The sequence below is a fragment of the Archocentrus centrarchus genome, chromosome 4 (genome assembly GCF_007364275.1).
Source record: "Archocentrus centrarchus isolate MPI-CPG fArcCen1 chromosome 4, fArcCen1, whole genome shotgun sequence".
NCBI lineage: Eukaryota > Metazoa > Chordata > Actinopteri > Cichliformes > Cichlidae > Archocentrus > Archocentrus centrarchus.
Genome location: NC_044349.1, coordinates 4,981,409 through 4,996,276, shown reverse-complemented (window position 1 = coordinate 4,996,276; position 14,868 = coordinate 4,981,409). Strand labels below are relative to the sequence as shown.

General features: G+C 40.0%; 1 protein-coding gene across 1 annotated transcript in view; it reads left to right on the top strand.

Moving 5' to 3' along the window:
- The first annotated feature begins 12,750 nt into the window (after positions 1–12,750).
- gmds (GDP-mannose 4,6-dehydratase) overlaps positions 12,751–14,868 on the top strand; it is a 180,672-nt gene continuing 178,554 nt past the window's right edge. Inside the window, exon 1 of the mRNA XM_030727636.1 lies at positions 12,751–12,984. Within this exon, the coding sequence (XP_030583496.1) occupies positions 12,886–12,984 (99 nt within the window). The 5' untranslated portion in view covers positions 12,751–12,885. The remainder of the gene's footprint in view (positions 12,985–14,868) is intronic.

The following is a 14,868-nucleotide window of genomic DNA, read 5'->3' as shown; positions in this document are numbered from 1 at the left end:
CGCTGGTATAGCTCACCGCGGAGCAGGTGACCCGTGTAAATAAAGGCTGTAGTGATCTGGGCCGCTCACCCTTTCCCCATTTCCCTGTCTTATCTACACTGTCCTATTCAAAAAGACAAAAAAATGTACAGCGGACACTGAATCCATTGTACGACTTGTCTCAGGGAAAAGTGGCACAGGTTCTGTGTACAACCCAGCATCCCATGACCCAGTTAGTGCTATCAAAACAACGAGACAAAGGCAACTGGGTCAGTTACAATGAGGAGAAATGGTTATAAGTCTCCACCCAGAGGCAGTTTAAGCATCTGGCACAGGAGAACAAGGACACTACGGGTGATTTCACTACGAAGAGTCTCTGCTTCTTTCTCTGGTGTCTCTTTTTCGTGTCTCAGTCCTTTTACTGCGTATGTACAGGAAATCCAAAGCTGCTGAATGACAAATCCTTATTTCTTAAGTTACATCTGCAACTGATGATTTATGGAGGTTTAAACAATTAAATGTCACCTCCGGAGAGTACACCTGTGATTTCTCACTCCACTTTGCTCCGAACGCCTCCTGTGTCTTAGCTCCTCTGATCCTCGAGGTGCATTTAAGGAATCAGAAGATCCTTGATGACGGAGTGGGAACAACACTGCAGAGCGCACAAAGAAGGCAGGATAGATTGTTTGTCACAGCAGCCATTTTGCCATGAAATAGTAGGTAAATGCAGGTGATTGTGATCACGTATGTGAAGTTAAACAGAGCAGGGTTGCAGTCAAACAGTTCGTTTTGTTTAGAGGTTTAAATGCTGCTGCGGAGAAATATTCATCAATCACAATGTGCACTTATCCAAAAATAAAGTTTCATGGCCTCCATCAATGTGGTGTAAATGTTGTGCTATTGTTTTAGCAACAGGGATAATTAGACATGTCTGCTGCATAATTATGTTATTATAATTATGCGGGCTTCCACTACATTGGAAACACAATAGAGTGAATGAGTGCTTGATAGACAAGATAAAAAGCTAACAGGTTGAAAATGTAGGAAGGCAGGAAGTGAAGCTGTAATGAAACAGGAAATAAGGAGCAAGAACAACATAACCATACACAGCAGAGTGGGATGCAGCAATATGTAAATGATAATATCCACTTAACAATTTAAACCAAAATGTTGATTTTCCGAATACTTGTGTATCCTAACCCTGTTGCTTTCATGACAGCAGCACTTGAACCCATCGAGTTTATTTTAACTACAAATGCCTGCGGAGGAAAGTCCATAAAAATGCGCTCCTTGGTCATCTTTAATCTTCAGAGTTTTAATGCCTGTTTGGGATGATTATGCTGCTGCAGTATGAATCCTTCTTAAATCTCAATATTGAATTAACCAGGAAATAGGACTTATTTCCACTCTGTTTGTAGCCCTCCCCATTTGGCATTGTTTCCTGTGCTTATGCTTGAGTGCTGACCCATGAATGATACAAAAATCTCCTTAAATTAACAAGTCATAACTTCTTGTGTTTTCATAAGTTTGTCAATGCACGAACTTTCTGACTGTTTCCATGTTTGCAAAAAAAAAAAACCAACAAACAGATATTTGACTCTCATCTCAGAATTTGGACCATATAAAAAAAGAGTTACATGCATACAAAGACTTGAAGGTCTCTGCATTTAAAGTATATTGACCACTTAAATTTCATATTATTACATTTTCACAAATGAGCATTTTACAACCTTCCAACAAGAAAATGTGTTTATAGGATGAAAGCATCAGACAGAGAAATGTACCTAAAATCATAAAAACATGCCCTAGTCTATATTTCATCCATGTGATCAACAGTAATTATTAATGTATCTGCATTCACAGGACCACAAGTAAATATAGGCAACAATTTGGTCGTGCAACTATATGTGTGCAGAATTGTGTGTGGCGCTCTTTTCTTCTTTGACTGTTGAACATTTTCAGATGTGATCACCATTGTTTTATGTCCAATTCAAATGTCACTATTCATAAAGCACAAGCAGTGATTTACTGAATACTTTTAACTGTCATACATGTTTTCTCATCGTTCCCTGTCAGCATGTTTTACTAATCCATGTAATCCACTCCAGGCTCTTAAAAAATGTCAGTATTTTTCCAGTGAAGCCAAAAGATAATCGCACAGTAACGAATGACTGAAAGAACGTGGCTGTATTTGAATGTTTGATACGACTCGTGAGATTCTCTGTTCGAATTCCTACTAAGGATTGGATGTCCAGTGATTAATGCCGCGTTGCTTGAGATCAGCGGCTGGAAGCATCATTGCTTCGCACAGTCAGCTGCTGAGAATCCAAACCTCATTTAACAACCGAGTTCCAACTCAGTTCCTCTCTGTCTCATTCTCCAGCAATAACAAACATCTCTCTGTGCACAGTGAGGGATTTTTGGCTGTTTGCGAGAGAAAAATGACAGTCCAGCAAAGAGATGATAACCAATTTTGTGGGTCAAAGTAAAAACATTACAAAAACAGGGAGTTTTCCAGCTGAGAATTACATTTTTCTCATAAATCTACCAGATAACAGGCTGTTGTTGTGAGTTTACACTGTCACATAAAACTTCTCTCTGACGTGCTGAAATTTGTATTGCCATCGACTCTGGGATCTTTTCACATCCATCAGAATATCTGATTGCTGTACCAGAACGAGCCTCTTTTATCAGCGTAAATCAAGACTCTGAAGTAAGAGCAGGGCTCTGGGAACAGGAAAGGAAGACGACATCCAAGTCCAACGAAAATTCATTTACTCATTCCCCAGCCTCATCGCGATGAAATCTCCAGGATCTGTTTATTAGTGTCTGAAGACTCAGGAAAATACACAAAGCAGAAATGGGAGAGGAAGGGGCGAATAATGCAACTTAATGATATTCTCAGCGTGAGCACTTACATATTTAAAGATGGATGGAACTATAAGAAGGCAGGCAAAGAGACATAATAAATCCTCCTGTCACACTCCTGCTTATTAAATGTAACCCATGCTTTTTTTTTTTCCTGCTACATCTCTGACTGCTCTTGGAGCGACTTTGCATTTTACAGTTCCAAACATTTTTCATACTTGGCTTTAGCTTTCTCCCGATATGGGGGCCACCAATCAATAAAAAGTTGATTGATGGCCCCCATAAACAGAAGATCTTAACAGCAGGGGGGTGGCACTTCTGTGCTCACAACCACAGTTGTGTACCTGAGATGATAGTGATATTGTGCATCACTGACATCCAAGGGTAGAGAAAAAACAAGCGTTACCGTGGAATACCACAGTAGCCCATGGACATCATTAACTCACAGAAGGAAGGCACATTTAGCATCAGCAATATTCCTCACAACCCATGGGACCCATTTATGTGAGACTTGAAAACTTAAATTTGCTGATCAGGATGAAATAATGGATCAAAATCCTGTATATAAACAATGTTAGTAGCTTCAGGGTCTGAGAAGTGAAGCCTATGCAGAAGTGCATGTAAAAAGATATCCAACCTTAGCCTTGACTTTGAGCACAGTTTGATTGAAGACCCATTAAATGATCATTGTGTGCAAATTTCACTCAAATATGACTAAAACTGTAGGAGCAGTAGTGGTGAATTGTGGACAGAGGGATAGCGCCATGACATTAGCTCACTGGCCCATCACCCACATAATAAACTTATAAAATGAAAAAACTACCACTGGCTTTCTTGATCTTTGGTGTCTGTGAGCACTTTCCTGATCTCAGTTGCTACTTTTAAGTCTTGCTGAATATAACATGATGTTTACTTTGTAAATGACAGCCCCACTGCTCCGCAGAGGGAAGCTAAAGCAGGGTTTACTTTAGGATGGGCCTACTGTGTGACATGTCATTGATCTATGAGCGTGCAGTTTCCTTCAATTTCTCAGTCAGCTGTACAATACTCGTGGGTGTAACTTTTAAAAAGTCAAAGGGTGCATTCAGGAATTTTTGTTTACTTTTGTCGTCATTGTAAGCTGCAGCACTGCACTCGGCAAATGTTTGTCTTCTCTGTGTTCAATTCTTTGTCCAAAACATACATGTAGGGACTTCTTGTTTACTGATAAAGAAAATTCTCTGGAGACCTTGTTATCCTGAAAGAAATGAAATTTCTTAGAACTTATCTTCTCGGTTGACAATTTGATCCAAAATTGAGGACATCCAGGAATGGTCAGATCTATAAGCGTATAATGGTACACTTATTGTTTGACTTTTTGTTTACTTAGGTTTTCAGCCCAGTGCGGGAAACTTATTTTCCACAGACAGTTTCTGTTTCACTAAGGTTCACGAATCTTTCAGAAAAGCAGGGGGGCGTGAATCTTCTGGAATTCCTGGGTATTCTATCAAAGTGGCCATCTGATCTGTTTCTTTCACTTGAACTCAGCCCTACACTCTGTGGTGTATCTAGACACTCAACACGTGTGAAGAATGAAGCTTTCTGCACAGCAGTGCATCCACAGCCACTCAAATATCTGGAAACTCACAGCGAGACACCTGCTGCCCAAACAAGTGAGGAGCCTCGAGCTGTAACTGAGCTGTGTGTTCTTCTTGTTTGATCAGGCAGGGTGGATTATCACACTGCTGTGCTTCTCAGGACCCAGGGCGCACTTCTTCTTCTTCTTCTTGTTCTTCTTTTTTAACATGATTATGTTTGCTTTAGATTCTAATGAAATCACACCTCCCATCATGCTGCGCTCCCAGGGAAGCTGAGCAGAAAGAGAACACTTTCTCAAGGCTACTGACACTCTCAGCTGGAGCAGATGTTGTCATACATGATCAAATGTACAAGAACAATAAGAGATGAAGAGTAGCTCTGATTGCTTCTGTTAAGTTAGTGCCTCAAGTGATGTGGATGGTCTTCTCAAATGACTCCTCTCTCTGGGTCCACATATCAAGTTCTGCTCCTGAAATCTGTTTATTCTGACCTCTGTAGCCGCCCAAACATTAGATTTTCCTCTGTAATGTCTCTGAAACATCTTACAAACTAGAAAAACATATTTTTCCAGATTTGGAGACAATCAAACCTCAGCCACTAGGTGGGGACAGACATGTGACCAGTTCAGCAGTTTCTTTCTGCTAGTCTAAATTTTTAGCTAAATATGAAGAAATCACTTTCCAGGGCAGTGGGCTTTGACGGGAAAACTAGAAATTAGGGGTGGGACTCGATTAAAAAAATTAATCGAATTAATTACAAGCTTTGTAATTAATTAATCGAAATTAATCGCATTTTAATCGCATTTCAATATTTAACATGATAAATATAAATTTAAGTTTGGTTGATGAATAAATCAATATACATAAGCTTGAACTTCAAAATCTTGTTTATTTTCCCACCAGTCTGCTACACAGACCAATGAAGGGTGGAAGTGCTCCTGTGATAAGCAAACACCTGAAACTAAAGTTAAGCATCATAACTGGATAGTTTTATTCAACATTAATGTCTCACTTGTTATAGTTGGAAATTAATCATTCGCTCAGCTGTATTCCTTGATGTTGAAATGTGTTACGCTTGTTTTAACAGCTTATTTTGAATTAAAGATTTAAAATTAAACCACAAAAAGGAGAAAAAGTTCGTTCTCCGTTTAACCAGCTGCTTTTACACAGCTGTGCTTCGCACTCACGGTTGCTAGGCGACATGAGCTACACAGAGGTGACGGCAGCTGATATGAAGGCTAGCCGCTCACTTCCGGCCTTTGTGGTGTTCGTGGGCTGCGAAAGACGTGGGCCGGGTCCTTCGCAGGATGCGGCCCCTAATTTGGACATTGTGCGTCGATATAATCTGTATGCCGGGAACTCGCGCACTGAGAAACGTTCCAGGGTGCAAAGTGCGATTAAAATGCGTTAAAATTTTTAACGCGTTAATTTCCCCGTAATTAATTAATCGAAATTAACGCGTTAAAGTCCCACCCCTACTAGAAATCTATCTATACTGCTCAACAAAAAAAAAAGAAGAAGAAGAAAGGAACACTTTTTAATCAGAGAGTCAAGTTAATTAAACTTCAGGGATATTGAGCTGGTCAGTTAAGTATCAGAGGGAGTTGTTAATCAGTTTCAGCTGCTTTGGTGTTAATGAAATTAACAACAGATACACTAAAGAGGCACCTCTAGTGCATCCAGAACAGGAATGGTTTGACAGCTGGAGGCTGCTAACATTTCCCCCTCCACCTCATCTTTTCTGATTGTTTTTCACTAGTTTTGCATTTTGTTAGGGTCAGTGTCACTGCTGGTATCATGAGACAATTCCTGGACCCTACAGAGGTTACACAGGTAGTCCAACTCCTCCAGGATGGCACATCAATATGTGCTAGTGCCAGAAGGTTTGCTGTGTCTTCCAGCACAGTCTCAAGAGCATGGAGGAGATTCCAGGAGACCGGCAGTCACTCTTGGAGAGTTGGATGGGGTTGTAGAAAGTGAACAACCCATCAGCAGGACTGATATCTGCTCCTCTGTGTAAGGAGGAATGGGATGAGCACTACAAAATGACCTCCAGCAGGCCACTGGTGTGAATTTCTCTAACTAAATAATCAGAAGCAGACTTCATGAGGGTGGCCTGAGGCCCCAACGTCTTCTCCTGGGCCCTGTGCTCACTGCCTGGCACTGTGGAGCCTGACAGGCATTTCCCACAGAATACTAGAACTGGCAGGACCACCACTGGTGCCCTGTGCTTTTCACAGATGAGAGCCGGTTCACCCTGAGCACATGTGGCAGACGTGAGAGGGTCTGGAGAAGCTGTGCAGAACATTATGCTGCCTGTAGCGTTGTTCAGCATGGGGGTATCACAGTATCTATAAAGTTACTGCACTGCAGTGGTTTGCATCATATTTATCTAATAGACTCCGATTTGTTCATGTAAATGGGGAGTCTTCTTCCCACACTAAGGTTAATTACAGAGTTCCACTGGGTTCTGTGCTAGGACCACTTCTATTTACACTATACATGCCCTAGGCAGTATTACTAGAAAGCATTGCATACATTGCATTGCTATGCAGATGATACTCAGCTTTATCTATCTATAAAGCCAGATGTCACACACCAATTAGTTAAACTACGGGAATGTCTTGAAGACATAATGGCCTGGATGACCTCCAGTTTCCTACTTCCAGGGTTATAATAGTTTTGGATTTTACATTATAGTTTAGTTTTAGTTAGTTTTTACTTTTTTTTCTCTAACTCAGTTAGTTTTAATTAGTTTTCAAAGTGGTTTTTCTCGTTCTTATTTTTGGTTTCATACTTAGTTTTAGTTAGTTTCAGTTAGTTTCAGTATTAGTTTTAGTATTTTCATACCTAATCAGGTGCAAGATTCAAGGCGCAAAAGTGACTATTGTGTAATGAAAACTTGACAAAAGATACCGTTTAAAGAAATATATTCAACAACCAACTGTTCACAAGACATGCTAAATGTGTGTAATATTAAGGACACACATGAACATCAACAGGGAGAAACAAAGAAAAACATGAACTCCCAAACTCACTAAATTCTACCATAACCTCCACAATAATCTTCAGCATCAGTGCAGCAGATTAATAACACCTACATGTGGTGTTTGACAAAAACAAACTCTTTGAAGGAGTCAAAGCTCAAATCCAGCTGCATCCTGATGTTCTCACCACCTGATGCTGCTTCTGTTTTGGAGCTAGCTTGGTTAGATGCTCGCTAATTAAACTTGCAGGGTCTTTGCGGCCTCTGTACACAACCTACGGAAGTGTCCGACCTCATGTCCGCATTTATGCTTGTGTAGCTGGATTGTGTGTGTTATTACCTTGTGGTCGTGTGCAGGTGTTTTATATGCAGCGCAGGCTGGGGCTTCTTTTTTGGTCCTCGCTCTTTGTGCTCAGTTTTTTGGCTGGAAACATATTTGTCCCTGTTTTTTTTCACTTTCTTCATTCCTTCACGTCCATCCTGATAGTTTCAGCAGTCTCCTACCAGGAATTTGCTGACAGTTGTGAGTCCTTATATTGATGCTTTGATTATTAGTCCTGATTGTTATTCTCTCACTGATAAAGTAGCCGGAAACGCACAAGGACTAAACAGTTTAGTCACAAGTTTCTGGGCTGCGTGGACCCGACAAGTAGTCCCGTTTCTCAGAGGCGCAGGCCAGGTTACCTGGTAGGATCAGAGCGGTTTCTGTAGCCGTTGTGCGCTTCTCAGCTGGACTTTGATGTTGCTGGTTTTTCCTGACTGAGAAATGTTCCGCACATTTTTCATCATCCACAACAAGACTTTTGATTCTATCTGTGCTCTTGTATTTAAAGAACCTCCATACGGGACTCTGCCGCTTTCTCGGCAGACCGCAGCCATTACTTTGCGGACCGGTGAGCGCACGCACATGCGCACTCACACAGTTGTCCGATGGCGCTCCCAGCTTAAACTCGGAGAGCGGAAAAAATGATTTCATATCAATCCACAAGGCTTAAAAAAAAAAAAAAAAAAACAAGTAAATGAAAGTCAGTTTATCGATAATTTCAGTTAGTTTTAGTTAGTTTTGTAAACTCACAATTCAGTTTTAGTTAGTTATCGTTTTTTCCTTTTAATTATAGTTTTTATTTATTTCAGTTAACGACAATGTTTTTTCAATTTCAGTTTATAATATAATAACCCTGCCTACTTCTAAATTAAAACTGAGGTTATTGTACTTAGCTCTACAAATCTTAGAAATATGGTGTCTAACCAGATACTTTCTCTCAGTGGCATTACCGTGGCCACCAGTAACACTGTGAGGAATCTTGGAGTCATTTTTGTCTCTGGGTGATGCTTAAAAGCTCATTCATGCATTTATTACTACTAGGCTGGAGTATTGCAATTCACTATTATCAGGTTGTCCTAAAAGCTCCCTGAAAAGTCTTCAGCTGATTGAAAATGCTGCAGTACTGATTATTAGTCTTAAATAAATGTAACATATTATGAACTTTTTTGTGTGAAAAGTTCATAATATCATAATAAGTACATTTCATGCGTGACAATTTGAAACATAAAGCAGACATAAAGAGACCAATAGAGGAATTGCTATTAGATAGCTACAATCAAATTTAGTTTTTTTGGGATATAAATATATAGTATCACATGTCTATAGGCTGTAATTTTTTTCTAATATCCAACAGGGGCAAACCCGGTTGCTCCAAAATGAAGCCTGAATGTTTGAAAGTTTTTAGAGAAATTCTTCTAGTGCTCAGCTGTTTTGTGATCTCAGTAAACACTTGGCTGATGATTTTATGATATCCTTATAATACAAAATTTGGTAGCAATTTAATAGTAATGTCCTGCATTGGTCTCTTTATGTATGCTTAATGTTTCAAATTGTAATACAGAAAATGTACAGCACAAGCAAATAAAAGTTATAAATATGTTACATTTATGTTCTGAAAACTTTGCATTTGGGACCTAAAGTTAATATAATGCAGTACTGTGCAACAACCTTGAATCACCTTTCATTTGTTTTGTATTTTGCTCAGAAAATGGGGAATAGGAGCAGCAGTTTAATGAAACTTCCTAGTCACAATATGAGCTAAGGGAATTGTGTTTAATTCTAGTCTGACTTTCTTGTAATTTTCTAAGCAGTCTTGAGCAATTTTTCTGTAGTCATTGGCTGTTTTTTCACTTATTTTCAGTCCAGTCCATGAACCTGACTGCTTTCAGAGGAAAGTTTGTTTGTTAAGCAACTCTTATCACTGACCTATGAATCATTCAAGCATCATAAAGGCACCTAACTCAACTCAGACTGGTAGATTTACTGTGACATTGTTAACAAACAAAGAGAGAAACAGACAAACATACCAAAAATAATATACCGTTCCACACCCCGGGGCGGGGTAACAATCGCTACTGTTAAACATTTTTAAGGAGTGAGCTGTGCTTAGCATTTGAAAGGACTGTGGGTGTCTTGGGGCAGGAAAAATTGGTTACTGTTACTATTTTTACTTGCCTGAGCAAGTCCAGGCTTTGAGAAACTCTTAATTTGGAGTAGCAAAGTTTGTGTTGTGGGGCTGTGCTGCTCCAACACACATCCGAGCATCAACTTCAGGTCTCTCCACCACCTACACCCACAGGGTCCTTGCCAGGATCTGTTGGACAATGTTTCATTGACTCCAGCAGCAGGATCATGCTGCTAGTCCATATTCACGCTCCTTTACAATTAAAAAAATACTGTCAGCCACCAGTGCTACCCCTCAGCGTCGTGGCAGTAGAAGCTTTAAGGGGTCTAAATCCTCTGGAAGCACAAGTTCTAAAACATGTAATTACCTGTTCTCAGTAGATACCTTAATGAGGTGTGCGTGAGCGTTGGGTTTTATTTTTTACTCTATGAACAAAAATGATGATGCTTAAGAGCAAATTGCAGGAAATTAATTAATAAGTAGTGGCTGAAGCAAATAATAGATAATTAAATAAATACATTAGATAGAGAGCAACCAGATCGTGGACCAGTAGTCACCAGACTGACTCCACGGCCTTTGGGAGACATGATCTTATGACTTTCCTGGTCTCCTTAAAATATGTTTGTTTTATCCTTGAAGGTTCTGCCAAAACATGTACATCTGTGTCTAAGGAGGGTGTGTGCAAGTCACTGTGCCCTCTTTTTAGGTAGAATAAAACTGCCATGTCATGATTAGGGACATGTGAGGCCAGGAATGCATGTGTTTCTTTTACAGAGCTCTTATTGCTGATTGGAAGAAACTTGTGTCTTGAGGCCGGAACCAGCCGCTGGATAAACCAGTGAGAGAAGGCCAAGTCTAAATCACGGCTCTCTCCATCTGTTTTGAACTGATAGTGCTTGCAGGTTGTGGTAGTATAAAGTGTAAAATGATTTGACATGAGCCTCAGTCACTTTATTCACCATATCAATCCATAAACAAAAAGTAAAGAAGCTAAGTAAGAACCAGGAATAAGAAATGCTAAAATTATAATAAATATAAACCACTGAGAATACTTTTACTTTCTGTGATTGGCATTATTATACAAGAAATAAGTCATACGAGATTTTTAGTAGAGGCATCTATGGTATGAATTTGAACATCCTAGGTCACATTGTTCTCCAGTGTCTCTCCAGTTGTTCTTGAGAGACACAAAACTCAACTTCAGGGTCTCCAGACTGGTCAAAAAGCAACAATAAACAGAATTAAATAGTACCTGGCCTAGAATAAAACACAGTGCTGATATTGTGACTTAAACATTTTTGGACCCACAGTGAATAAACAGAGGACAAGAAACCCCACCTCGCATAATAATAATTCATAGATTTTTAGAAATAAACCCTTAAACCCAATAAATAATAGTGAAAACAGCAGAGGGGTCACAGGGTGAGCAAATGCACCATTTGAGGCTCATACACACACATATAACACACATGGAAATACAGCATATAAGGCGAAAACAGAATTTGTGCAATTCTAATGAGCTTGAAAGTTTAGTTCAAGGATCTTTATTATCCACTGTGGGCAATTTGTTCCACCACCAGTAGTAGAAAAATAAAACAAAAATGTTCAACAAGACAACATACATGAAATCACAACAAATCATTTAAAAACCTAATTGCTGCAGGGACAAATGAGTCTCTCAGTCTCTCCGTGCATTCTGCACCTTGGTAGCACATATCTGGGTCTGGAGGGAAACACCTTAAAACCAGGTGCAGAGGGTGGTCTAAATCTGCCAGGATCAGTGCAGCCTTTTTCACTGACCTCACCTTGTGCGAGTCAGTGAGGCTGCTTAGGGCTGTGCCAACAATTTTTCTGCACCTTAACAATTCCCACAACAGTTTGCTCCTGTTCCACTCGCAGTGTGTACTGTGAAATCTGAGGGCATGCTTTTAAATCCAGGAAGCTCCTCAGTAAAATCTCAAATATTAAAATGATTGTAAAAACAGTTAAAATCTTTAGACAGCTTAAAAGCAGGCAAGGAATTAAAAGCAATCAAAGTCCTTTTAGAGGGCATCCCCATCATAGACCACCCTGCCCTGACTTTGATGTAACATAATTGTTATGTAAGTCGTATACTTTATATTTACGTTATTTTACAGCATCACTGGAGCAGTGCAGGTACGTCTCTGCACAGTCTGTGCTTATTTTGTGTAATGGAGTGTAATGTCACAACGCCAGTTGAAAATGTGGCAGACTTACCAAATTATGACCACACGGAAGACTGACATTACGTAATGGGTTTGTAGGTTAGTTTCAAGATTTTTTTGTATACAACAAAATGATCAATTTATATATTATGGTCCCCAACTGACTAAAAGCACCATAAATTGGGGTATGCTTTAGAGTGGACCTGCCTTGTGACTGACAAGCAGCTACCTCATAAGCACACAGTATCCATCAGTTTCTCAAGGTTTGGTTTCACAGCCAAAATGCTCAATATGAGCTTTCAAAGAGTGAAATAAGCCAGAGTGATCCCATGGTGGGTATGTCTGCCTTTCACATAGAGTTTTTAATTCTTGAAAAAAATCACTGTCATGACTTTAAAATATTCACTACTAAACTAAAACATGTATAGAGATGTAATTTAAATAGTTAAAATTATTAGTGAGTCATGCCCTATATTGTAAACGAATACTAATAAAGTCTTCAATTATTTTTCTTAGCTGCACTATTTATTTAAAAATAATAACGCGACCTGTTACAGATGAAACTTTGTTTTCTATGTCGCTCTCCCTCCGTCCAGTGGCGCTGTGGCAAAATGATCCGCAGCCGCGACAGACTCTTTAGAGAAACTTCCTCAGCTGCTCCTTCGTACTGCCTTCCCATTGGCCGACCTCATGGCGCTTCCTCATACGTAACGCACCGTGCAGCAGTTTCCAGCTTGGTTTACGGATGCTGAGGCGGCTCGGTGCCACTGAGACTGTAAACTCACGCTTTTTGCTCGGTTCTGTTGGTCGGTGAGGCAACAGTGTGTCAACATTCAGAGATGGCCCAGTACTCCGAGACTGCCAGGGGTAGCCCCGAGGTTAACGGAGAGCCGAAGACGGAGAGGAAAGTGGCCGTTATCACCGGCATCACCGGCCAGGTATTTATTTATTTTAGGAGGAGGTGCCGTTTACACCCGCCCGGTGCTAAAATCCGGTCATTTATGATCAAATCAGTTGTGTCCTTTGTGCATTTGTGGACGTGAACGAGTTTTTATTGTACTGAGAGTTTGTTGTATCCCACAAACAGGAGCGAACTTTATGCTTCTAATTCATATCCTGAGGGAAATTACTTCTTTTATAAGAAAAATCTTTCAGTTTTATTTTTATTTTATGCGTTTGAGTTTTTAAGTTAGTCATTAGGTTACAAAGTCATGCCATACCCACCCAGCCAGTGACAATACCCCGGTCCCAACACCAAACACACAGGTCTTTCCAGCGTAACTTGTTTTTAGGCTGTTCGGTGATGTTTCTCAACATATCAAATGACGAAACCAGAAACCCCTGTCTCTATCTATAAAATAACGCCTGAGCACATAGAGTACAATAAACGTGTAAATAACTCCCACACCTGCAAACTAACAGGAAAGAAAAGTGGCTGAGAAATCTGCACCTGTTTTTCTACATTGTTTCTGGACACACCCACCAAACCATGGCCGAAGGCAAGGTTGACACAACTCAACCAACTGAACCAATTTGATCTTTGCGTACGTAACCGGAAATCCCCTCTGAACCTACTCAGTAATCAGTCCTTGCGGGCTGCCTTCAACGGACATGTAGTTGCATTTTTCATTGGTTAATGTGGATTTTGTTTAAATTATCTCATTGTACATTCTGTATAATGGCAGTAATGGCATTCTATTATATTATATTATGGGTAAAGTTTTTTTTTTTTCATTCATAAACCGTGCGTGTGCCGGTTGTTGAATCTACATGCAAGGAATTTAATTGCGAGAGTGAATACCTGCACGTGTGAAAGGAAATGATTGGTCAGGGTGTGACTTCATATAAATGTCAGTTTTCTGAACTTGGGCACGTTTCATGTTGACAGAGTGAGATAGATCATCTGCTGATTAGATCCTGTTATTTCCTGAAATATGAGGCGCTGCCTTACAACGGCCTATTCATCAAAGAACCAGGATGCTTCCTCCTTGAAACACTTTTAAATAAGTTACTTGTAGGATAAGTGGGCTTAACAAGTTTAGCAGTTTAACTGTTTGAACTGATTGAAGATGAAGCACACTTGCTTTTTTTTTTTTTTTCTAGGGCAAAGCAATGCCGCCATGATAGATTTTATTGAGTAAATCAATAACAGGGAAGTTATGGTTCAGCCAGCAGTGGTAACACAGGCAGTCTCTGGGCACCTGCGGACATCCACCTACCTGTAGAGAGCACCTATTATCAGAAAGGGGGCAGTGTGACAAATACATGGTACAACCGTTCTACGGGCTACTCTTGTTGTTGATGGTCCATCAACCAGTGTGTTTTTTTTTTGTATAAACCCCTTTGAGTGCTCAGTTAAAGTAGTAAAGTGCTGTATAAGAACTACTCCATTTACCCAGCTGTGGAGAAGAGCAAAGGCATAGAAAAAGCTGAAGTGAAACCTAATGTTAACCCTTAGGAGATCTTTGGGACATTGTGCCATTTCATTTTTGTATTTACATGCCATTTTGGCATTTTTGATCCCTCATTTATCTTCCTGTCAACCAGGGTTATAGCCAGCGGTTGATCACCCAGCTGAGGTCGTCTTGCGCCGGGCTATCACTGCATTTAGTGGGCGTGCACCCTGCAGATCCCAGGAGCTTGTCTTGTTTCTTGTTTTTGTAGACACGCACATGTTTAAGGAATGTTTATTAACAGTAGCTGCAGGTAAAAGTGGATCTTATTTTCACAGCATCATAACATAGATTAGAGGGATCCACATCCCTATTGTCATCAAGTCACGTGGACCAATCAGATTTATCACATAATATTATCCAACTTTT